Below are 26,591 nucleotides of genomic sequence, written 5' to 3' on the forward strand. Positions count from 1 at the left end.
TTTTGCTTCTGTTTTGTGTTTTTTAGACTAAACCTGTGTGCTGGAAATCTTGTTTTACTGACTGTATGCAAGCTGCTTCAGGAGTCTTTTGGGCTGATGAGCAGGATAAAAATACTTTAAATAAAATAACCTACCTTCAAAGAGAATTAGGAGGGGACCATGGCTGTGTTTATATATAACCTACTATGTATGTATGAAAATTTGAGCAAGGGACTTTTGAAAGACTCAGTTACCTTATTTCCTACACCTTCTTGCTAAAGTACTACATTTTTCTCAAAAATAGTAATGGTGGCTTTGTGTTTAAAAATTAATACTAAAGATGAATGGCTTTTTTGGACTTTAAAGACAGTGCAGTAAAAATGTCAACATTCAAGCTGCACTCTTAAATTGATCACAAAGATGATCTGAAACATGAGAAGACAGATCATACTTTTAAGAAAAAGAATTGAATGTTGTATGTGAAACTAAGGGCGCAATCCTATTGGGATAGGCGGCTGCCTCCAAACTTGGAGGCAACCGCCTATCCAATGCAGGACAGGAAGCACGGAGGGGATTGTCCCCTCTGTGCTTCAGCTGCCCTGCATTTGCAGCTAGACAGACAATTTCGGCTGTCTAGCCATGGAAAAGTGGAGCAGGAGAGGTGGCTGCCGGATGACTCATAGGACATGTTGTACCAGCATTTCCGCCTTCCCCGCCCAGGAATGCCCCGTTTCGCCACTCCGCGCTCCTGTTCCACGCTGCCTGCGAGGGGGTTCTCAGGGAACTGACCTTGGAGCGTGGGCTCTGAGGTCGGTTTCCGGAAACCGACATATCCTATGGCTGTCTAGCTGCTGACTAGCAGCCATAGTATTGCTCTGTAAGACACAAATTACAGACTGTGTACTGTCACCACACAAGAAAAATTGTACCTGTCAGTAAAAAAAACACTCTTTGATCACCCATTTTTTTCCACCAGAACAAATGTCAAAAGCATAGTTTAGTTGAGACACAAGTTATTGAAAAGCATTTTTATTCCAGACATACAGTGTCTTAAGTATTTCCCCCCCCCCTTTGACTTTTCCACATTTGGTTGTGTTACAAGCTGGAATTGAAATGGATTTAATTGGCATTTTACTTGATTTACACAACGTATTTAACATTTTGAAGGTTCAAAGTATGTTTATTGTGGCACAAAAGTTAAACAAAAACAAACTGGCATTTGTTGGTTGCATAAGTATTCACCCCCCAAGTAATACTTGGTAGAAGCACCTTTGGCAGCAATTACAGCTATGAGTCTTTTTGAGTAAGTCTCTACCAGGTTTGTGCATCTGGATCATGCAATTGTTGCTCATTCTTCTGGGCAAAATTGCTCAAGCTCTGTCAGGTTGGATGGGGACCATAGGTGAACAGCAATGTTCAAGTCTTGCTACAGATTCTCAATCGGATTGAAGTCTGGGCTTTCACTGGTCTATTTTAAGACTGGGTTTTAAACCACTCCAGTGTAACTTTGGCTGTGTGTTGAGAGTCATTGACCTGCTGGAAGGTGAACCTCCACCCCAGTCCCAGGTACCTTGCAGACTGAAACAGGTTTTTCTCTAAAATTGCCCTGTATTTGGCTCCATCCATCTTGCCTCCAATCCTGACCAGTTTCCACCAATGAGAAGCATCCCCAGAACATGATGCTGCCACCACGCTTCACCATGGGGATGGTGTTCTCAGGGCAATGAGCACTGTTGGCTTTGTGCCACACATAGCGTTTAGTGGTAATGCCATAAAGTTGAGTTTTGGTCTCAGCGAACCAGGTAACCTTTTCCCACGTTTGCTATGTCTCCTACATGCCTTTTGGCAAAATCCAAATGGGATTTGATGGGTTTTTTTTTCCAGCAATGGCTTTCTTCTTGCCACTCTTCCATAAAGCCCAGCTTTATGGAGTGTCTGGGTGATAGTTGTCCCATGGTCAGTTTCTCCAGTCTCAGTGGATCTCTCCGGCTCCTTCAGAGTTACCATTGGCCTCTTGGTCCCTTCTCTGACTAATGCCTTCCTTACCTGGTCACTGAGTTTTGCCGACGGCCTTCTCTAGGCAGAGTGGTAGTTGTGCCATATTCTTTCCATTTTGTAATAATGGATTCAATGGTGCTCGGAGAGATGTTCATAGTTTGGGATATACATACATATATATTAACCCAACCCTGATTGGTGCTTCTCCAGAACTTTATCTTGGACTTGTTTTGATAGCTCCTTAGTCTTTATGATGCTGTTTGTTTAGACATGCTCTCCAACAAATTTTAGAGCCTTCCAGAAACAGGTGTATTTAATCTGAGATCATGTGACACTTGAATTGCACACAGGTAGACTCCATTCAATAATTATGTGACTTCTGAAGGCAGTTGTTTGCACCACAGCTTATTTAGGGGTGTCACAGCAAAAGGGGTGAATACTTATGCAATCCAGGCTTTTCAGTTTTTTATTTGTAAATCATTTTGTAAAATATGTAGATCCCCCCCCCACACACACACACATTATGGACTATTTTGTGTAGATCAGTGACAAGAAATCCCAATTAAATCCATTTTAATTCCAGGTTGTAATAAAACAAAATGTGGAAAAGTCAAAGGGGGGTGAATACTTGTGCAAGTCATTGTATTAGAAAACTATGACAAGTTTATACTGTTTGGATTGATATTGGCTGCAGTCCACTAAACACAGCTCCTACACAACACCAGATCATTCATTCATTCATTCATTTGCTTTATTCACTGCATTTCCTTGCCACCTTTTACAGCTGCATTTCCCAAGACAACGTACAATACAAAACATTTTATTTCAATAAGCTCCAGCAGTACAGTTACATTGATCAATGTGTTATAAATGAAGATACTTTCTTAATGCTCTGCTATCTGGCATTGCAATATAAACTCACTACCTCCAAAAGCTACACATTCTTCAGTTTCCATGGCAAGGATATACACCCTTGCCACTTCTGAGGTAATTTCTATGAGGCACACAACTAATTTAACTGAACTACAATTGAAGCAAAGACTGGACACCAATATACTTGCCACTTCTTAGCGTAGATTTAATACTAATGTAAATACGCTGTTTTCTATTTCACTGTCAAAAGAAATTCACATCCCAGGTTACAAAGAAAGTTTTTAAACTTTTTATCTAGAATTCTGGTCTCAGACTAGTTTGTTTTTAATTTAAAACCATAGCTAGTCAAAATAATGCTGGTACTATAAATATTTCTAGCAAAAATACTGCATTGTATGGCTATTTTCATCATATTTGACTGTTACAAAACATTCATTTAGTAAGGTTGCTATAACCAAATGCAAAGGCACTATAACCATTAGTAATGTATACTCCTCAATAAAGCTGAAGGCAGGCAACACAGTTTTTATTTTGCAACTGCAACATACAAAGTTGCACAAAATATAATGTGCACAAAAAGGTGACTTTTTCTTAGCTTCTGCTTTAAACATACTAGCATGGATTCAGATAGGCACTGATTTCAAAGTAAGAGGTAAGGTCCATCATTTCACATTGCTCTGTGTGCTGTTGAACAAAGCATAAGAAATGATCCACCATGTAGGTATTTTGAATAGCTTCAGTACAGAGGGTCTACAAGTAGACTGAATCCAGACTTATGGTTGGTGGAGATCCGGAAAGGGTGAGAGGTGATTTTGTCAATCCATCCTTCCCCTTCTCTATTCCAGAGAAGAAGCTGCATAAGGGACAGAAGAGATAACTGACAAGCCTCCATTGGATCTCAGTCTGTTCTGTGAATTTAAGGAGCCTTTCCATTCACAGAACTGCCAGTCTGGATCTAACCTGCAGATAACACAGCTGCTGTGATTGTAAGAGATAAAACATTTCACACTTTACGTTGTGTACAACATGCAGTATTTAATAGTCATTAAAATATAGACCTACTGTGCTAAGTGCTAATTCAGTGATAAGCGTATGATAAAATGGTCAACTGAGAATTCTTCTATTCCACAGAATCACTCTTAGTGGCACTACCCCAATATTACATTATTTGCAGATGTAAGACATAGAATCTCAGACTGCCACTACTGATATCAAAGTCTTAATACAATACATGTCAAGTGACATAATTCAGTTGTCAAAACCTAGGCACGTCAAAGGTGTTGCACAGAGGACTACTTTGGAGGACTATTTGAGTCACTATGAAGTTAGGTGAAAGTGTAAAATTCTACTAAGGCATTCAGTACTCACAGGTATGTAGTGATTGCATGTTTCAGGAAATCTCCAGCTAACAGTTCCAAAGTTAAGTGACCAGCCTTTCCATAAAGAGAAAATTTGAAACAGTTGTGCAGCTGAAAAAAATTCTACTACTTTTGAGGGCATTTTTGTCTTCCAACCTTAAAAAAATAACATACCAGAATAAAGACAAATGTTTGCAGAGTCAGGTTAATACATGCCAGGAATTAAAGCCTTCCTCTCTTTTTTGTTTCAAAGTTCTCTCAACCCTTAAATTTACCAATATGTTCACGAGCTACGATCAGCCTCTGAATCTGAGCTGTTCCTTCATATATCTGAAAAGAGAAATTGCATAGTAAGTGGTCTGTGTTTTTGAGCCACTTCAAAATTATTTAGAAAGTCAGTGAAAACACAGTGGACATCTTAAGTGACCATTAATATGCTACCAATTCAATGTACAACTTGCTACAGATGTATAATGGGGATAACAGAATTTTCATTGAGTACTGCAAGGCTGAACTTCTGGGGTCCAATGAGCTACTTTAGGTAAACCTAAGGAGCCAGGGATGTTCAGTGAGATTAGACTTTTTCTTTGAATGGCTGCTTTTTAACAAAGCCAAAGCCTCCATTACAGCCTTCTCCAACTGAGTGCCCTTCAGATGTTTTAGACTACAACTTCCATAATCCCTGAGCATTGACCATGCTGGCTAGGGCTGATGGGAGTTGCACCCTCCAGATGTTTTGGACTACAAGGTTGCGGGAGGCTGCTCTGGTGTGTGCAGAACTAGCTGTGAAATCCTTTAGATCTTAACCAGCATTTTTTAGATCTTAGCCAGCATTTGTATAGGATAAGAAAAGAATGGATATAGCCTGGGCTTTGCCAACTAATGCCCTTTTTGGTAAATGATACTAGATCTAAGACAATATGTTTTGTTTGTAATTGCCACCTATGTTAATGATTTTCTAAAAATACAATGGTTTAGCAGTACATAATGTAATGTGAAAAGTTTTGTAACTAGCAGGTAGGTACAATTAACTGCACTTTGATACAATTAAAATCTGTTCAATTTCCTTGCAAATTATTCTAGCTATACTTAAAAAAAACAGAGCACGTAGTCATCTAGAAGTCCTTTTAAATCTAAGACAGGGGCAATCTGCTTTAAAATTACTACGCATGGTTACTTGGACTTAGGTACTTCTGAACTCAGAGTAAATATGCATAGGATCATAATTTGCATCTTTGCAGCCATCTTCATGGCTGCAAATTACAGCAGGCTTCTTGGGAGTTAGTGCCATTAAAATTAATCAGTGGGATATAATTCCAAGTTAAGACTGTAAGGATTGAGCTGTTAGTTTTTCTTCATTTAAGAGTTTCTACTTTGTTGTAAAAATTGCGAAGTCAATCAGTTAGAGTAACAGATTAAAAACAAACATTTTGAATGACTAAAAAAGAATGTCCCCAATTGTTTTAATACAAGTACTCACAAAAACAGCAGATGGCAAGTGCCACTTTAAAAGTGACTCTCTCCCATGAGAATGCCTCTTAAGCTGATTGTTGCTATGACATACCATCTAAAAAACAAGTATTCTTTTCTCTTTACAATCATTGTTTCTCATATGCAAATTTAGTCTATTAATAGACTAATACGATTTATCCACTAATGTTTTCTTTATTGGGTGACAACCCCAGTATTAACATCATATGGATTACTTGCCTGGTAGATTTTGGCATCTCTCATTAGTTTTTCTACTGGGTATTCACTATTGAATCCATTTCCTCCAAAAATCTGGACAGCATCCGCAGCTACTTGATTTGCAATATCTCCAGCATATCCCTTTGCTATAGATGCATAGTAGGTATTTCTGCGACCAGCATCTACCTCCCATGCTGCCCTTTGGTAAGCCAGGCGAGCAAGCTCCACTTTCATCGCCATTTCAGCCAGCATGAAGGACACTGCTTGGTGCTATGATTGTTGAAGAACATAGGTAAATTTTTTAAAGTTCACTTGTATGATATAGAATGCAAAAGGATAGTGTATACTCATAATTAAATATTTTGTTTTAAAGGTATTCCATAGAACAGTATAGCAATGGAATAGGACAACTGTCAAAGCCCCAATTCACAGTCCAAACCCCAGGTATATATTACAAGTGACAGAACAATTACAACCTTTATCTGCTTTTAAATTATCAAGATTTCCTTAAGACTACTTGACATCTCACAGCTTTCTATTCTACCTTATCCCCAGCTGTGTTCATTTTGCAATCCTAGCATTACAGTTGTCATAAACTAACGCTAGTTTAATCCAAAGTTCTTATATATCAAAGTAAAAGACAGATGGCAGATTATTAAATCATTTCATCTGCTAGTGACAAACAAGAAAAGCCTAAAATGCCTTATGGTCAAACATATGTATGGAGAAACAGAGTTAATACCCAATAATTGCTATACTAATGATTGCATTAGTCCAGGGGTGAGCAACCTGTGGCCCCCTAGAATATTCTTGGATTCCCATTATCCCTAACCACTGTCATGTTGGCTGGAGAGAGTCCAAAAACTTCTGAGGGCCACTGGTTCGCCACCTGTTTTACCCCACATTGACAGAATCAGCAGTAGCTTTGCCATATGATGGTCTGCTGTTTTAACTGCCAAGTGTCGCAATCTTGAATCCTCTTGTACCACAGGAGGCCTTTTATGAAGTTTCACTACTGCTAATTTATGTGGTTTCTAGTAAGAGATTACTAAATTATATTTCATTTTTACCTGCATTTTGACTTCCAGTTTGCCTAGGGGTTCTTTTGGTCCCTACGAACACTTTGTGAAAAAGAGCTCCCTTAATACATATTAAATGGAAACTATATCATGTAAGTGACTGGAAATTCACATACCTCTGCGATTATCTTTCCAAAGGTTTTTCTTTCCATAGCATACCTTGTAGCTTCATCCAAAGCTCTCTGTGCTAGTCCTACAGCACCAGCTGCTACCTGTGTTTTTAATGATGGATATCATAAAACAAGAACTCTAAAAGTATGAGATTTTTCTCAAACTTACTTCAGATACTTACTGGAGGCCTTGTTTTATCAAATGCTCCCATGGCTATTTTAAAGCCACCTCCTTCACCAATGAGAACATTCTCTTTGGGCACTCTTACATCCTCAAAAATAATCCCTCTTGTATCTGAGCAGCGCTGACCCATATTAAGTTCCTGAAAAGGAAGTTTATAGAAGATATAATTATCCATTCAAACAACAATTTAATATAATGGAAAACAAATACAGATTGGTCCTTTTAAAATCAGGACTGCACAAATAATGTACTGTAGGTGCTACAGGCATGAGATTTGCACACACACTAAAAATATATTAAAAAGAAAAGTCTTAAGGTTTTTAGAAGTTTCAAAATAATTGGTATCCTCTTGAAATGTTGTCAATGTATTACAGTAAATCCAAGGCTTTATTTTTTAAAAATCTAACTTTTGCTGCTCTAAGAAAGTCCCACAGAAGCATAAAAAGTGGTAGACCAAGACATATAGAAGAAATGAAACCAAAATATTCGAATTGTATCTGACATTTTCGTACACTTCAGGGCCTTAACACAATAAGGATCAACCCTCAATAAGATACAAAAAACCAGACCTGCCAGCTATTACATGTTAGGAAGAGGCTTGGAAGAAAAACGGTGGTATTCTCTCTTTAAACTATACTAACAAGACTAGGCTAGGCTAGACTAGACTTCTATTTTATTCTATTCTATCCTATCACTTTACCAGATGCAATACTTTACTTCCACTAGTTATACTTCCCTGCAGACAAACTGTTTGTACAATTCTGAGAACAATTCTGTATGTACTCTGAATGTGTAGTTCTGGATTTCACAAGTGAGAGAAATTCCATGAATATTAGTTGAATATCAAGTTATCAAAATGAATTCTTTTTTTCACCTGACTAAATATGCTACTAACTGAAAATAAAGGTAGAAGTTAGACTAAGGCTGTAATGTGTCGTCCCCAGTTACTGGGGAATACACTCCACTGAACTCAATGTGACTTACTTCTGAGTAGGCATGTACAGGAAAGCACTGCGAATAAGTAGGCCCTCTCAATCATCTTGGCACTTTGATCACAATCTAAAATCCTGGGGGAATTTCAAAGGTACCAAATTTTTGGCAAGTACAGACTTCTCCATGCACACTATGGATCTCCACGTACACAGTGGAAATGGGTGCAATGATAACCCCAGTTCTGCAGTGAATAGAGAAGCCCTTCCACATATAGGAATCCTGCATGCATAAGATGCCTCTAAAACCCACAGTCTTCCAGCTAACGACTGAGGAAGCGGTAGCCAACCTCCTGTGTTTATTAGAAGCTCATCTGCTCATCCTCAGCTGCTACTGCATGTGAGTTCTCCTCCCACTCTCTTGGAAAACAAATGAGCTTACATGGAGTATGACAGAGAAGCTGGTGATTTAAGTAGCAGGCTGGCAAATATTCATTTGCCAGGCTGTTTTATTTCATTCATAAATAATGGACACGCCACTCTACTCTCACATTTATGTTCTACTGAGGTTGGTATGTGCAAGTGCTCTCTCCTGCTCCCCTAGCAAGAAGAGCACTATAACTAAGTATTTTGCTTGGAACAACTGCTATGTAATACAGGTGACTAAATGCTAATTATAAGGCTATTTATATATGGTTATTTATATTCACCTATTGAGAATTCCTAGTAACTTAATTAAGATTAAAATATATCAACCCCACCTTTCTTCCAATTTGTATTCCAGGTCTGTCAGCTTCCACAATAAATCCAGTAAATGCTTTGCTTGTAGGAGCTTTGGGATCAGGATTGGAACGAGCCAATAAAAAATACCTAGTAAAACACAAACAGAAACTACAGTGACTTAACTTTGACTTTTCACTCTACCATAACACTCTTACGGTAGTTTTATCACCACAAACTAAATACCAATCAAGCATTCAAATAATGGGGTCAAAACAGGCTCACAGCACTCTATTTGTGTCCCACCGAGTTTACTGGGAATTAACACAGTTGGGATCAGAGACTAATCCTTTGAAGTGCGAAGTATTATACAATAGGAACAGAACAATGAAATATTCACAACGAAATATGCACAGTGGCAGCATGAGGAAACATTCACAAGGGATTACTTTATCCCTGCGCCTTACATATTTGTCCTCAGTCTTTGGCCCATAGTCACTAACTAAATTGCCTCTCCATTCTTTCCTTCCCAAGGCAACTCTTGGTTTGTCATCAGGAACACAGGATATACATTAGCTCTTGTTCCATTTGGGGCAAGGTAAAAAGCAATACCAAATCCCCCCAACCCTCCTATTTCTACAATGGGCAGTATACAACGGGGTGCTTACGCCCCCACTGATTCTTTTCCACCTCACCAATTCCTTTGCACAAGTGGTGGGTCCTGCCCATTGTGTTGCACAAGCGGGATTCACTGCTTATGCAAGGGAGGTTTAGCGCTTCTTAGGGGAAGCCCAGAAATGAGTGGAAATGCTCATTTCTGGAAGGAGGTAGGTCAGCAGACCTCATATAAGGGAGCTCCACTGACTTGCCTCCTTCCAGAAATGAGCATTCTGCTTGTTTTGGGTTACCCTGGACATGCTAAAACACTGTTGCACAAGCAGTGGGGACTGCTGGCACAACATAATTGGTGGGGTGGAAGAGAATCAGTGAGCGTGGAAGCACCCCACTGCAGTCTGCCCATTGTTTCTTGGCCACGTGGAGTATAATACAAGAGTGGTCAGATGCTGGAAAGTGACTTTTAGATGTATAAATCAGTATTTTAATATGTAAAAAGGGAAGCACTACATAAAAAGTTAAGTTAGCTAAGTAACAACTGCTATACCAGTTGGCCTTGCCACCATTGGTGATCCACATTTTTTGTCCATTAATTATATATTCATCTCCTTTCTTTTCAGCTCTTGTTTTCAGACCTGCTACATCAGAGCCTGCTCCTGGTTCTGTTACACAGTAGGCCTGAAAAAATAAAATGTACATACTGAAGAGACAAAGAAATTTAATAAATATGATAGTATTACATACTATCACACAGCTGGTTTTATATATTTCTTGTGATGGCCTACAATTTAAAGATATGAACACTAGATCCACTAGCTCCACATGGACACAGTGTAAAGGCTTCACTGTTCATTTATAAATCAGTAATTTATCAAGAGTCTTCTTTATTTATAACAGAATAACTGTAACTAAAATTAGAATAAAAAGAATTATGAAAAGTATGTTGTCCTTTTGGAATGGTACAACGCTACCAGGAGTGAAAAGAGGCTTCTAATAATAAAATTATGTCCCTGTTATACTCTTGCATTTCCATGGTTTCCTATTCATTTCAGTGACGGAAGCCAATTCATACTCACATTCCTATGGGCATGCAAATTACTTCCTACATTAAAAAGATCCATGCCTACTATGCACATAGAAGCTGTATATACACTTCTGGACCAAGGCCATACTATTAAACAATCATTGACTGGAGAGGCTTTTAGAATGCTTTACTGGCAGCTTATTTCATCAATGACCCATCATATTTAGTTGTTACTGAATATATAGATACCAGCCTTTTAGTGATTTTTATGTTTGAAAAATCCCACTCTGTGTTCACATAAATGCAGTGGATTTTCCCTTAACATTTAGTTTTTATTGTCCTTCCATTCAATTTACTAGCACTTATTTACAATAAATTGTGTGGTACAGCCAGAATTAGCATGCCAGTTAAGTTTCACAATGTTGCCAAGATCTGCATATATTTTAAACAATACTTGATGTCCTGCTCATAACTGGCAAATGAGTAACATATACATTTCAATGATCTCAGCAAAGTTAACCAGACTTTATAACAAGTGTGCACAGGTTCTATAGACATGGAAAAACCACTTACACACATCATGGGTTCCTCAGTCATTCTTCCCAGATATTTCTTCTGCTGCTGCTCATTTCCTGCAATGATGACTGGCATTTGCTACAAGAAAAGGTTTATTCTTTTAATACATAGGAAGTCATTGTCTAGACTAAACACCACAAAGAAAAGAGAAAATACTTACACCCAAGGAATTTGCTTCAATAGCAGTTTGAACCCCCGTACATCCATATGCCAATTCTTCAGTAATAAGGCAGGCATCAAAAGTGCCAAGGCCAAGGCCACCTATGAGAAAATATTATTGAACAAGTAGTCCCATAAAAATCCATATTATGGCACACATTTAATTATTTCTATATATTAAATGTATGCCATGTTACACTGAGACCAATATACATCCTAGTTCACTCTAATCAGGACTGGGCACACAATTGCTCCCTATTGCTCCCATGGTTTGCATGTGTGACTGGCTAACAGATTAAATGCCACAGCTATCGACAGAATTTTATTTAATGGTGATTGTTTATATCCCACCTTTCAGGATATAAATGATTCCAAGGCAGCTTATATGTGATAAGCACCACAACAGCAAGACATAACGAGTCATCAGGATCTTTCTCACAGGGCAGTTGGTGATAGATAGACCTGTGGGAGACAGGACAGTCCAGCTCCAGCACAATGGGCTGGGTGGGTCCAGACTTGTGCTCAGTGGAGTTCAACTCACCCTGGAGAAAGGGGGCAGGTTGGTGATTATCACCAATTCCTTCTCCCCCTGAGAAGCTGCTCCTTAGGATTGGGGGACTCTCTGGAATAGTGTGAGAGATGGCACTGGGGGTGCAGGGCAAAGAAGGAATTAGCAAAAATCACTGCCCTCTTCCTTCCCCATGGGAAGCCTCAGCTGGATCCTTGTTCCCTCTGCCAACGGAAGGAGCCTTTCCATTCACGGAGGGGAAAGTTTGGAACAAGCTCAATGGCCTTCAATGAAGGTTGTTCACACATTCATCTACCAATTATTAAGAATACCATAGAGAAATAAAAGTGATATACATTCATGTGTAAAGCAGCCCTGATTGTTTGACACCACTACTGTTTCTAATAGTATGCCAATAAATGAGAATTTATCTTACATCAGATAAGCTGGCTATCATTATTCCTTTTTCAAATTCAGAAAATATTTTATTATAAAATCCATAGTATCTTTGACTCCTATAAAAGTGCTCCTGAGTCTATTCTGTTTTATAGCTTTAAAAGTAGTTTACTTACCACAGCTCTCTGGTATGTGTGAATTTATTAAGCCAAGCTCCCACGCCCTTTTTATGAGGGGAGCAGGATACTAGAAAGTAAAGAGATATGAAAATATTTATGTACAGTTTCTCTGTTTAGAGAAGTTTACTCAATGAAACGTTAAGCAGGACATTTCCGTTCTATTCAGCAAACCTACCTCTCCAGTTCTGTCATACTGAGCAGCAACAGGCAAGATTTCCTCTCTAGCAAATTTACGAGCTGTAGCTTGAAATTCTTTCTGTTCTTCAGTAAGTTCTAAAAAATATGGCATTTTTATTTCAAATCCTCAAATATGCCTAAAAATGTGACCTTCAAGTATCCAGAATTATGCAAGACAGTATTCAGGATTGCAATACTGCACTCTAGCAGCATTGTGTACCCAGAGTATTGTGGCACCTAAGTGTCATCTCTAATTCTTCCACTGGGAAAGCTCTGCCTGAATGGAAGACAACAGAATTTTCTAGGCACCATCAGCTGAAAAGAAAATCCAACTAAGGAGAAAACATAATTATGGAACAGTGCTTGGGGCAGTGAAGAAAAAACAGGAGCCTCTAACAATACCCCTCTTAAATGGATAATTTGTCTCTTACAGAAGCATCTATTTGTGAGTGAACTCACACCAGCTGCTTCATACCTTCCTTCAGACCAGGGTAGACAACCTGGTGCCCTCCAGATGTTTTGGACTACAACTCCCATAGTCCCTGGTCACTGGCCATGCTGACTAGGGCTGATGGGAGTTGGATTCCAATATCACTTGGAGGTTGGAGTACTCCTATCTTAGACCAGGTTTTTCCACCTAAGGACATAAGAGTCTTTCAGGATCAGATCAGAGGCACATCTATTTTAGCACTGTTTCCCACAGTGACCAATCAGATGCTTCCAGGAAGTCATAACCAGGACTTCAATGAAACAGACCTCTCCAGTGTTGCTTCCCAGCGAGTGAGATTCAGTAGCATACTGCCTCTGAACATGGAAAAGCTCATAGTCTGAATACCAAGATTTTCCTTTAAAGCAGACAGGATTCAGACGAACACCACTTTGGCAAAGGGCTGAGTATAGGATCAGCCCTTCGCTATATGTTGTTATGTCCTTTGTATACTGCTTTCCCTTGATACCATGTCCAAAGACATTTAGAATAATATTTTTAAAAACCTTAGATGGAAGTAGGTCAGGAGTTTCCCCATGATCCCTGAAGATTTGGGGCAAATCCAAAAACCCACTAAGAGTCCCAGCATGGGGTTTAGGCTGTAGATGTGGGGTGATTGACACTCCAAGACACCTGGGGTTTTAACCACAACAGTTTACTGGTAAATTAAAGCAAGCAAATCACAACTAAAGGTACTTACACAATAGAGCTGAGTTAAGGCAATTAAAAGGCATTAAAAGAAAATAACAGTTGCAAAATGCAAGTTCCTTTACCCTAGCTGCACTTAAGACTTTTCCAGGCTGCTTCTTCCTGCTCCCTCTTCAGGCTCTGCCTACTGGCTCTCTCGCTCTCTTTATATACCCTCCTTCCTCAAAACCAAAAGTACTGTTTCAAACCTTAAGAAATTACACTTAACCGGGGAAATGAAAATGAAACTTAACCAAGGAAATGAAACTACTCCTCTCAGGGATTCCCCCATCCAACAGAAAAACACAGGCCTCTAGGCCTGACCTTTTTATTTTCCTTGCCTCTGTAAGCCTCAAACCTTCACACCCACCAATACAATTCCCCCCCGCCACAACCACTCTGTTATCAGTGTACCAGCATTAGTTGAAAGATGCACACTGACTCTTTTCCCCCATCCACAATGATACTATAGAGAATATCTTTGTTCAAGAAAGCTCGAGTGAAAACGTCACATGTGATGTGGGAGTCAATATGCTCCAATTTTAAACCACTATTTAATGAAGACATACGTCCTGGAATTCTGCTTTTAGAAATGCTGACTGTCCAAAAGCGAAGTATACATTACAATCATGAAATGATTGTAATACTTCTAAAAATGCTTCTCAGTCCATACTGAAACTATTCATTGTGCAAGTAAAGGGCAAACTACATAATATATCTAGTGATCTGGTTTATATCCTGACAATTATTAAATGTAAGCATAGAACGCTGCTAAACAGATCAGGAAAGTAACATGGGATCATTTAACTTTTCCCTCCTGCACTACTTAGTCTATCTCAATAGCCCCCCTCAAGTTGCTGTATGCTTCATGGGAAAAAAAGTATAGGTGCCTGTATCATGCCGTATTTTCCCTCATGGAGCAAACAGCAGCTTGTGGAGCAATGTAGATTAGGGAAATGGGATAGGGAAAGGGCTAAACAACCGTACACTGTTACCCCGATCAAATTAGCAACCCATGCCCTGGCTGCACTGAGAAAAAAATAAAGATCAGGAGATAAAGAATTGATTCTTCTTTAACATAAAAATCTATCTCCTGGCATATGCAGAATGACCCAAGGTACAAACTCTAACACAAAAGCCCTTGAGATTTTTAGATACCTTTAGAATCCTTTAGACACAAAAAAAAAAATCCTTTAGATTCTTCAGGAAATTTTGGGTATAAGACATAGGGTGCTTCCATATGAGTTTTTATTGTGTAAATGCTCATCTGGAAAGCTCATCCTGCCTCAAAACACATAATTTTAAGGAGGGACAGCGGGAGACAATGTCGTCTTCTATTTGTAACCTGACTTCTCCTGTGTTTTCTTCGATCTCTTTTCTTACCACAAAAAATAAATTGCACAATACCTTTAGACTGGTAGGAGCTGCCTGTCTGAGAGCACTCTTAATATAAACATTAGGTAATACTTCCCAATGCTTTGTCAGTACTTACCAAAGCTAAATCCAGCTGCATATTTGCCTTTTGGTGATGTTGCAGCAGCTTGACTGGACTGTGCTCTCCAGCCACATGTAGCAACGGTTCGTATCACCTGAAATTTTGATTTTAAAAATAATTGAATACAAAACTTATTACTACACAAAAAGTTTCATAGAAGGCTGCAGAAACCAATGCATTTAGTACAGCATTTTGCTCTAGAAGTAGCTGATAAATTCTATATACTTCAACATGGAGCACAACATGCTTTCTTGATTCCTCTGTTACAAGACTGTATACTTCAAAATATATCAAATTTGGGCTCAAACATATTAGATTCTTTTTAAAAATAAATTTGTCTCTGTGCTGTCTTTGAGCAGGGGGTTGGACTCGATGATCTTATATGCCCCTTCCAACCCTACTATTCTATGATTCTATGATCTTGTTATGTTGTGCTTGCTTTGGGTACTTGCCTTTTCTGGATCAAAATTCCTACAAGCAAACTGAATATTTTAGTAATTATTATTGCACAGTTCTGTTGAACATACATCTATAGGAGACTATATTGTTTAGCCCTAGTTACCACTTAAAGATCTAGTAGTATCATCAGCATTAATTATTAATTATTTATAAAAGTATCCAAAATATACTAAGGCTGCAATCCTATAGGGATAGGCAGCCACCTCCAAACTCGAAGGCAACTGCCCATCCAATGCAGGGCAGGAGCAGCACAGAGGGGATCTTCTCCACACTTCAGCCGTCCTGCATTCGGGGGTAGACAGCCAATTTCAGCTGTCTAGCCATGGGAAATTGGAGCGGGGCAGGGGGCCGAGGCTGGATGATGCACAGGAAGCATCGGAAAGGCACTTCTGCCCCACCCCCACCCTGCCCCTGGGAATGCCCCGTTTTCACTGCTCTTACGAGCGTGGAGTGCAGGGTCGTCCACGCTGCCTACGAGACAGTGCGGGAGAGGGTAGAGGTTGGTTCTCCAGGAACCAACCTGTCCAATGGCCGTCTAGCCACTGACTAGCAGCCATAGGATTGCACCCTAAGAGTTGTATCCAATGTTCATCCTACTTAGAACAGACCCATTGAAATGAATGGGATTTAAATTAGGCTAAGATTGGATACAATTATAGAAATAAAAGGAACAGGTCTCTATCCACTGGCATACAATCTAAAGAGATGAGACAAAAGGAGAGCAGTCTCGGAAGGGAAAAATTTCGTACTATCCAGTTAAGACAAAAAAGCAAGTAAAAAAGAGAGAGAGATAAAGTAAAACCTATACAATCATTAGTTGGCAAATAAGGAATGAATCAAATAAGTCAAATGGAAAATTAAGGAAATGAAGAAAGAAAACTTTCATGACTCTTAAAGTGGGTCAAAGAGGCTAGCTGAATATCTAAGAGAGAAAGTTCCACAAATAAGAGACCCAGAGAAAGCACAACAATACATAGCACAATGGAGAGGAAGTTTAATAAAATTAGTGATAGAAAGTGATAGTAGTCAGAGGATAGAAAGAATGGGAATCTGAATCAGGGGTTTAATAGAAGTGGATAAAATGGACATATTTCAGAATTATGAGAGAGAGCAATAATGTGAGTTAAGAACGAGAAGCATTGAAGATAACACCCAAGCTCTTAACTTGCAGGAAAGACTACAGAGTGATGTTGCCAGTTGAGGGAGAAGCCAAGAAAAAACATTAGGGGAAACACTAATGATCCTATACATGTTAAGCCTGAAATAATAATCTAGCATCCAGGCAGAAATAGCTGCAAGACATTTGGAAATATTAGTAACAACCGAGGGAAAGAAAGAGGAGACCTATTCGATCAAGGCATCCTTTCAGGGAGAAACAGATTGCCAGGATATCTTTATTAAACTCCAAGTAGGTACATAAACAGACAGGAATGAAAATAAGATTTGACTAAGCAGGGTATAAACACAATAGTGTAAAACAGCCCAGGGGTTTCAGCAAGAGAAGAACAAAGTACAATATTAACTAAAAGGCCAGAAAGCGTTGGTTAATAATATGTACGTTCATCTTCATACTTTTAACTTCACAGCTCTTTACAAGAATAATTTATCTTGAAGAACTTAAATAACCTGTGGCTCCTTGTATACCTTGGAAATAATATGTTTTATGCTGCCTTTTACTATTTTGATATTGCATTTTAGTATTGTGTTTTATTCTTTTAAAATTCTGTAAGCCACCCAGAGAACATATGTTATTGGGTGGCCATACAGGTTGTATGTGTGTGTGTGTTATAAACATAAACACACACATATGCACACCCACCCACCAAAGGTGATGGTTCAGCAAACAATTATGGAGGTTAGTCCCAAATGCCAACTGCTGACATTTTATACCCTGTTCCTTTAATTCCTTGCTTTTCAGGGCTTGGGAATTGATCCATTACCTGTCATAGCATATTCTGGAGAAGAAAAAGAAAAAAAGGGTACTCACTGCTACTACCAGATTCCATTACTATCAGAATGGTTCAGTGGTTTCAAGGCTCTGACCTTTCCATTGTGGCTGTTTCCATCTACCTGTTTTTTCTGTGGTAAACTCTCCTGTTTTTCACTCTCATAGTAATAGTTTTGTTTCAGAAAACTTTTGCACAAAAATAATTTTTGTCCTATTTATTCTCACTTCCTGCTAATATAATGTTTGCATTGTTGTAAGAAGTACCTGCATGATCTTCCCCCACTGTCAGAATCTGATCACTCATCAAAGTAAGAGCGCATAACCTGCTAAATTCTGTTTTAAAACCGAGTACTTTTTATATACAAGCAGACCCTCTGAAACAAGATGGGAGCAGAGGTGAACTTTCAACACAAGTAAATAGGTAAATGTTTAGTTATACACCAGTAAACAGCAGGCAATGCGGGGAGAAGACAAATGCAAACAGCTAAGCTGGTGCAGCTTGTCATACTAGTTCTCTGTTTTCATAATAGGTTGTGTTGGCCTGCCAATATAGTGCGAGTTTGAAACGTTGCAGTTTCTTCAGGTTACGTTAGAGTCACTGGCGGCTCCAGTAAACTATCTTTCGAACTGTCCATTAGAGTTACTGCAAGAAGTTTCCGTTTTGATAGAAAATTGCAACCAATGGAACGGAAAACTAAAAGTTCCCAGACGATAAACCAGTCTGTACGAAGCTGAGTGACGCAGGACACTGCTGGGGTGCCGTCCCAGCCTGAACCTACTCGCCCCATACACGGCAACAGCCTCCCCACCCCACCCGATGCCCTCCAGGTGTATTGGACTACGACTCGCAGCATCTCCCCCATCTGGAAGGCATCAGGTCGAGGAAGGCTGCACTGCAAGACGGAAACCCTCCCCAGCCCCCGGTTATACAAACTCCCCCAGGACGGCCCGAAGTCCCGCCGCCGCTTGTCGTCTCTTCAGCTTCCTTTAATTCACGCACCCAACGTCTCCCCCTCGCACAACCTTCCAGCCCTCTATCCCCGCTCACCCCTTCTCCTCACCCGAGAGACCTTGAGCGCAGCCATGACACCTCCGTCTTCCCTCCTGTGTCGCGATCCTGACGGGTCAGACTCTAACCTCTCACCCAGCAGGCGGTCGGCCAGGCCCACAATACAGGAGGAGGAGCGGAGGGCGAAGGAAGGCGGGCCGGTAGGGTTCTTGCTCTAATGCTCGGGTAACGTTCGTCAGCGGCAGGGGGCAATGCCGAGGGAAAGATCTGCTGGTAAATCGAGGGGCCGGCCCGAGACGCTGAACTGCCTCGTTCATGCACGATGAGGTCGTGCCAGCAGGCGCGGTTCCAAGTTCTGGGGAGCCCACGGCAACCTGCCTCTGGTGGGCCCTAGGTAGCCTTCGCCCACCCCTTGGGCCCAATCCTCCCCGCCACACCTCCAAGGGCGGGCAGAGGCTGCCGATGGCGGGCTTGCGCTGTTTCTGGGGCCCAAAACAAACATTATAGTGTAGTAAAAATGTAACCTAAAAGCCATTGTATGTGGCTTTGTAAGAGCTGCGCATGCCTGGGATGAGTGAGCAGTAACCCCCAGATAAGGCAGCTAGGCAAACTGCTAGCGACCGATCAAAGTGGCACGCTAGCTAAGGAATTCATTCATTTCATTTCTATACCGCCCAATAGCCGAAGCTCTATTCGGCATTCGAAGGAATGCAAGCTGAGGTGATAAAACTGTAGCGCGGGGGTTGCCCACCGCTTTTGAGCGTGAGCTCCTTTGTCGAACTGTTTGCAAACAATCAAATCGAGTTGGACCCTGCCTGAAGTTGACTCTCCCCCTTGGGGCAAATTGGACAAGCCTCCAGGGGGCGAAACTAGCATTTTGTGCAACAATAGGTGTGTGTAACTGCTGTTGATGCTGCTGCTCTAGAGTAGGCGAGGGGAGCCTGATCCAGGTTGGCAGCCCCTGCACCTACTCTAGAGTAAAGATGAAGGCAAAAAAAAAAAAAGCCTAGGTGCTAGACATGCATTGAAAGTAACGTCTGTTTTGGCAGACGTTAACACTAACACTGGTGGTAAAGCTCTGGGATGACTGTATCACTTAAGACTGTGGGTGTGTAGGAGTTTTCTCTCCCCAGCATTGCCTCCACCCTATGGGGTTTGTTATTTCCAGCAAATGCTTATTTTTCAGGGCCTACGGAACATTCTGCCACTATAACTCAGGGTACCCAAGCTGACCCTTTTCCGCTGCCACCGATTCTGTTCGACTACTTTAAAACCTCCTACCAGCCTGGTATAAGAGGCTTAAGCATGAGATGGACACCAACACTAGAGACAAGATGAACTATGAAGTGTGCAGTCCTATCAGTTGCGCCCTCGATGATCGGAAGCCCCTGAACTCAGAGGCTTACAATCATCCAGTGCAGGGCAGGAGGAGCGGAAGAGGCAATCTTCACATCGCCATCTTCCCACCCTGCATTTTTTGTAGATGGGCTTTTTTGCCTGTCTAGCAATGGTGCTTCAGAGGGGGAGGGAAGGAGGCTGGAGAGGCCTCAGGATAGCTCATATCCAGGCCTCTCTGGTCGCCTCCCCTCCCACTGAAACTCCCCCTTTCCCCCTCTCTCAGGTTGCTTTTCTGACCTCAAAGGGCAGTTGGTGTGGTTCTTTCTGTGCTGGCTGAAAGCTGGTGGGGGAGGAGGTCAGAGCTCCAACTCCCTCTTCTGAGGTTGGAGTGCTGTCTATGACCTCGGAGGGGGGATTTGACACAGTGTGATTTTAATTTTCGTATTCTTCAAGTTGTCTTTCTAATGTCTCCTCATATACACATATATTTCCTTTAAATATTTACTTCTATCACTTTTTATTAATTTCTCTTATTTCTTAAATTCACTTTTGTCAATAAAGATTGCTTCCCACTGTAACTCCCCCCCCCCCGTTTGTAATGGATAATCTTATAGGCACCAAAATGTAGTGTGAAAATAAATAGAATGCAGAGTTTGACCCTGAACACAAGCCTGAATTGTAAACATCCCGAAATGTAATCTGTAGCCCATGATATCTGAGTGTGAATTAGAACACTATGAAATGTGAAAAGGTCAACGTTCTAAACCAGTCCATGTCATGTGAATAGCCCAGATCAGGAAAGGGAGCTGTGAATGGAGAATGAATGGTTTTATTGCAGGAAGGCCAGATGAGGGTGCTCTGGTATGTGCTGAAGATTGCCAAAGTATCAGTTAAAGAAAGATGGACATGGGCCAATAAAAGAGGGGTATCTACAGATGTTCTGATAACAAGGACTGCACTTTATGACCATAGAAATGTCGGGGAGTCAGAAGAGGGTGCCTGGATATCTACAACAAATGTCAATCTTGGGAATTGAGAACATGATGTATTATCAACAAAGAAGGTATTGAACCCCTCTTTGATCCCATGAGCCCCAACAAGAGAGAAAGGGTATAAAACCCCTGAATCTGCCATTGTTCAGGAGGGGCATGGTTGCATCTGGATTGTTGTATGTGCACATACCAACAGTACCCTCAATCCACAGGACATGCATTGAGTGCTCTGGCCAAGTACTTGAGAGAATTTGGCCAAACAAGTTTCAGTTTTGTGAGAATTAGTAAAGGAACTTTCCCCTAAACCCAAAAATCCTTTGAAAAAGTGTTTGGAACATGAAAAAGAGATCACCCATCTCAAGGCTCTCCTCTGGAAAAAGGCAACCAAGTGGCAAGCCTCACGGGGGATAGTGTTGATGAGGGAGATTCAGCGGAAGAAGAAAGGGGTGAGGAAAAATATGAGGAGCAAGGGGTGGCATCAGTTGCTGCACTGACTCAAACTCAAACAGAGAAAACAGAAACAAAACTTGGAGAAGGGGAGAATGCGGTGTGGGAGGACACTCAAAACGTGACTGCCAAAACCAACATGCCACTATCACAACTTGAAATCGCATCATTGGCTAAAACACTGGGTCCCTTTAAGACTGAGAATTCAGCTCGTTGGCTTGCTGAGTTACGGTTCATGATCCGAGACAATGATATGACTCAGCAAGAGATTGAGAGATTGGTAGCGGCATCAATGCCTGGGCAGAGCAGTGTTATCAGGGAGGCAGTTGCAGGAAGCAATGGCCATGGATTCTATGTTGTGCAATCAATTGCCCAAGAAATGATGTCTACAAAGGATATTAGAAAATATTTGGTCTATGAGAAGCAACAAAAAGGACAGTCAGGATGGGATTAAGTTCAGTCCCAAACTGTGATTGCTTCTTTGCAACCAAATATGGGAGCAGCCACAGCAGCAGGAAAAACTTTTGAGGATCTCAGATGGACCCCTGAAAGGCTCCAAGAGCTTACCGACAGTTTATCTGACTGGCGGAGGATACAATTGGAACCCGGGACGCCAGGGCTACCCAGGGATTGGAGAGAATTAAAACAGAAAATTCTGACCACCGTCTGTTACAATGGTGAGCCCACAGGGAAAAAGGTAGAGAAGGTGGCTGCTTTGCAACAGCTGCCACATGAAAGAGGGCGAGGGTCTGTGCAGGCACTGTCCTGTACCAACAGGGAACCAGAAGGAAAACAAAAGGGGAAGAGACTGGAGCTACATACCTCAGAATAAAGACATGGAAGCTCTGGACTTTTCCCCTGAAAGGGAGGTTTGCACTCAAGCGTGGAGAACCTTGAAAAATATGGGGGAGGATATGATGAAGTGGGATCAAAAACCTACCATGGACATAGCTGCCAGAGCTTTTCACCTTATGAATGTAAAATTCATTTATTCTGCTGAATGTGCACTATAGACGGAGATTCCCAGATATGTAGAGAGCTAAATGGAGATGGGAATAGGATTGTCGGGGGGAGGAGCAGTTAGGTGGACTGATCCTGCTTGAGAGTTAGGGTCTTAGTTAGACATTTGCATACATGACACTAACAGCCCAATCATATGCATGCTTGATTGGCAGTAAGTCCCATTATATTAAATAGGGGCTGCTCCGCAATAGAATTGCAGGCCAAATTCTGTTTACATTCTATTTACAAATGGCTTCCTTCAATTTTCTATTTTACAGTAACAATATTCACAGGTGCACATAAATAATGCCAGATAGACTCAACGGTGCTTCAGGTATTTTGTGAAAATAGACATATTTGGATCCATTTCAGTCGGGCTTCAGGACTGGGTATGGGACAGAAACGGCCTTGGTTGCCTTGGTGGATGATATGGGAAGGGCTCTGGATAAGGGCAAATGCTCCTTCCTTGTTCTCGATCTCTCAGCAGCTTTTGATACCATCAGCCTTGGTATCCTCCTGGACTGCCTGGAGGGATGGACATAGGGGACACTGTATTACAGTGGTTCCGTTCCTTCCTCTTTGGCAGGTACCAGAGAGTAGTTCTGGGGGAGGAGACTTCAGACCCTTGGCTGCTCACTTGCAGGGTGCCACAGGGTTCTGTTCTCTCCCCTATGTTATTTAACATCTATGTGAAGCCACTGGGGGCTATCATCAGGAAGTCTGGGGTGCAGTGCCACCAATATGCAGATGACATGCAACTCTACCTCTCATTTAAATCCTCACCAAGGTTGGCTGTAGAAACCCTGTCCAAGTGTCTGGAGTCGGTGAGTGGCTGGATGGAAAGGACTAAGCTGAAACTGAACCCCTACAAAACCAAAGTACTTTTGGTGGGAGACAAGGGGAGGTTGGAGGAGGTTGACCTGGTGTTCGATGGGGTGCAGCTGCCCCTGAAGGACCAGGTCCACGGTCTGGGGGTTATTTTAGACTCTCAGCTGTCCATGGAGGCTCAGGTGTCAGCCTTGAGCCCGGCAGTGCTGTACCAACTCCATCTGATACAGTGGCTGCACCCCCACCTACCTAACCTTCTGCTTCCATCAGTAGTTCATGCCCTGGTCTCCTCTCGCCTAGACTACTGTAATGTGCTCCATGTGGGGTTACCCTTGAAGATGGTTTGGAAGCAGCTGGTTCAGAATGTGGCGGCCCGCCTGATTAAAGGCAGCCGTCCGCGAGACCACATCACATGCTGAAGGAGTTGCACTGGTTACCAGTTGTTTTTTGGGCCCAATTCAAGGTGTTGGCATTGACCTTTAAAATTCTATACAGTTCCGGCCCAGCCTATCTCAAGGAGCGCCTCCAGCAACACTAGACAGGCCGCTCAACGAGATCGGCCTCAGAAGGCCTTCTCTCTGTCCCATCAGCCAAGACAGCTAGGCTGGTAAGGACTAGGGGGAGGGCCTTTTCTGTGGTGGCCCCCACTCTGTGGAATTCCCTCCCTAGTGACCTCTGCCAAGCCCCCTCTTTGATGAGCTTCTGCCGGGCTTTGAAAACCTGGTTGTTCAGGTGGGCATTTGGGGTGGGTTAGGGTTTTTTAGAGCAATATTGTTTTGTACAGCTGGTTATGTAAATTTGTTGTATTTCGTGTTGTTATTTGTATTGTACGCCACCTAGAGTAGCCAGGTAGCCGGCCAGATGGGTGGCTAATAAATCAAATAAATAAATATTGCTGGACTGGCTAAGTTCCACTATGAAGCCAGGATCTTAGCAATATAGCCCGTGTGATGTGGATGCTTTTAACAATGTCAGTGAAACACCTTATCTTCAGAGTGTGTTTCCTGATCTGATACCAATTGCCCAGGGGTAAGTGCCATGCAACAGATGTGTTCAATTGTGTACAGAGTTGTGTGCAATTTGACTTCCAGGGGATGACTATGGGTGGTTCACATATTCACGTACATCATTTGATTTCTCTACACTTGATTCTGGGTAGCTGAACAAATGAGACAATGCTTCTGTTTGGATCAATTACTCTAAAGTGATAGAAACGAATTATAAGCCACATGGGACTTTCTACAGGTTTAGAAAAGTATGCTAATCTGACAGGTAATGTTTACTCAGCTGTGCTTGGTCTATCTTTGCTCAGCCATGTCTTCAGACTTTTTATTGACAAGATGGGAAGGACCAGCTTGAGGCAGTCACTTAGGTAATTACGAAAGAAACAAGGCATGGTATACATAAAGTTACACAAAGTCCCCCTAGGGACAAAGCAGTAAATGTGTGACTTGAAAGCTTCCTTCCAGCATTTTAAACACGGTGCAGTCTTATGCATGTTTAAAGTTGTAGGACTGGGGTTGTAGGATTTTTTTCTGTCGAAACATGCATAGAATTGCACCCTAAGTCAATCTAAAAACTGACTGTCTTACTTTCTTTTTTTTTTTTAATCTATTTTTATTTTGTTTTTACAAATAAAATAAACACTACCAACAATATAATCAAAATCTTCAGTTTCCGACATTACAGTATTCTAAAAAAGAAAGAAAAGAAAGGGAGGATAGCAAAAGAAGGAAGAGGGGAAAAAAGAAAAAGAACAGAATATTAAACTTCAATAAAAACAAACCAAATATCCAAACAGTGTTATAGCACAGAAATAGAAGCAAACAATCCATTTCCATTAGCCATAAATTACTATTCAGTTAACACGTATTAATAAACATTAAAGGTTTAGCCAGCAAGGAACAGCAACAACAATAATCACATAGTGATATTAATAGTAATAATACTAATGAAAAAGGGGGGAAAGGGAAGTTTAAGAGAAAGACAAAAACAGGAACAAATCATTTATATATTTTAAGTAGTATCATATCTAAACATAGATTTATATGTGTACTCACACATACACACACAAATATGCACTTTATTACAATATAACATAAAGAGGAGAAAGAAGGAAAAAAATGCAAACATTTATCTTTGGCCTACTGTCTAACCGCTTATCAGCTAAAACCCAAACAAGACTTCAAAAGAACAGTGAAAATGGCTAAGTTCCAACTCCAGAGGCTGAGAGAGTTGGTTCCCTAAATTTAATTTTAATACCAATTAAAAATGTTTCTGTAGCATCAGGATGCAAGAATCTTTTCATCTGATCTTCAAAAAGAACACAAAATGTAGCCGGATATTTAATATGATATTGCAGGTTAATTTGCTTTGCCAAGCCTCTTGTCTTGGCAAATTGCCTTCTTCTGTCAGCAATTTCTTTAGTATACTCATGAAAGAGCATAATCTTGCATTTGCTGGTCCCCACTGGAGCTCACCTCATTCTCTTGCCGGATGCATACGGTAGTGTTTTGTGGGGACTTGTGAAAATTGTATAATAACAGCCCCAGAAGTCCCTTTAGTGACACGCATTGAACCAGGAACACAATATGCATGCTCAATATCAAGTAAAAAACCAGATGGTAAAGCAAATAGCTCATGCAAAAGTTTATCCATAAATTCCGCCAAGCCTATATCAGTAGCCATGTCTTTAATACCAAGGATACGTAGATTCGCTCTGTGCGTGGAGGCCTCCAGTTGAGCGATTCGAGCAGACAAAATATAATTTTTTGAATATGAAAGACACTTTCATAGCCGTTTTATGCGCAACAATCCGATCTTCAAAATCATTAACCTTCACTTCTGTCTTTTGAAAGAGATATTAATTAAATCCACAGCCCCCTGAAGGGCGGTTATTGAATCCTCAATTGTTCCATGTTTCTTGGACTGCGCTCGTAGCTGCAAAGACATAGTTTTTATCAAAGCAAACAACTCCTCTTCATCTCCGGCATTTCTAGAAACCTTTGCCGGGGGAGCCATTGGGGGAGTAGGTGGCATTTTCAAGTCTTTTTTTATTTGGTACTGCCATCCCCCACTTTCCAAAGCACAACAAGCAAGCATAATTGCAGAAACAAGAAAAACAAACTCACGCAGATTTAATTACAAGTCCTCAGATATTGCTGGTAGTTTAAATTCAGAGATGTTGTTTGGAGCCGTTTGTCCTTGTGTCTCCTAATTGCTTAGAAGTGTCAAACAGTGTGCAGTAGTTGACGCTCCGGCGTCTATTCTTAGATTTCAGCCCTTCTGTTTCTTCAGAAAAGCAGCTGTTCTTCCAAGATTTCATCCCGATGGTACTGTAAGCTTC

The 26,591-nt window shown here is 41.1% G+C and overlaps 1 protein-coding gene across 4 annotated transcripts; it reads right to left on the reverse strand.

Moving 5' to 3' along the window:
- Positions 1 to 2,708: 2,708 nt before the first annotated feature.
- Positions 2,709 to 18,740, reverse strand: ACADM (acyl-CoA dehydrogenase medium chain). 4 transcript variants are annotated; one of them, XM_084852188.1, is made up of 14 exons: positions 18,691 to 18,740; positions 15,220 to 15,316; positions 12,552 to 12,649; positions 12,374 to 12,443; positions 11,295 to 11,395; positions 11,132 to 11,212; positions 10,082 to 10,212; positions 8,961 to 9,069; positions 7,269 to 7,409; positions 7,093 to 7,188; positions 5,919 to 6,167; positions 4,484 to 4,538; positions 4,219 to 4,364; positions 2,709 to 3,828 (listed from the first exon to the last, which is right to left on the reverse strand). In XM_084852188.1, exons 1-14 carry the CDS (start codon positions 18,712 to 18,714, stop codon positions 3,784 to 3,786), a joined length of 1,443 nt encoding a protein of 480 aa, XP_084708314.1. In that variant the 5' UTR covers positions 18,715 to 18,740; the 3' UTR covers positions 2,709 to 3,783. The 4 variants fall into 4 exon arrangements, with proteins under 4 accessions (XP_084708314.1, XP_084708316.1, XP_084708313.1 ...); XM_084852187.1 differs by having other exon boundaries at positions 2,711 to 3,703; XM_084852190.1 differs by having other exon boundaries at positions 4,219 to 4,538.
- Between the last annotated feature and the right edge of the window lie 7,851 nt (positions 18,741 to 26,591).

Source organism: Heloderma suspectum, chromosome 4 (assembly GCF_057233095.1).
Source record: "Heloderma suspectum isolate Gila_16-S chromosome 4, 16-S_ref, whole genome shotgun sequence".
Classification (NCBI taxonomy): Eukaryota; Metazoa; Chordata; class Lepidosauria; order Squamata; family Helodermatidae; genus Heloderma; species Heloderma suspectum.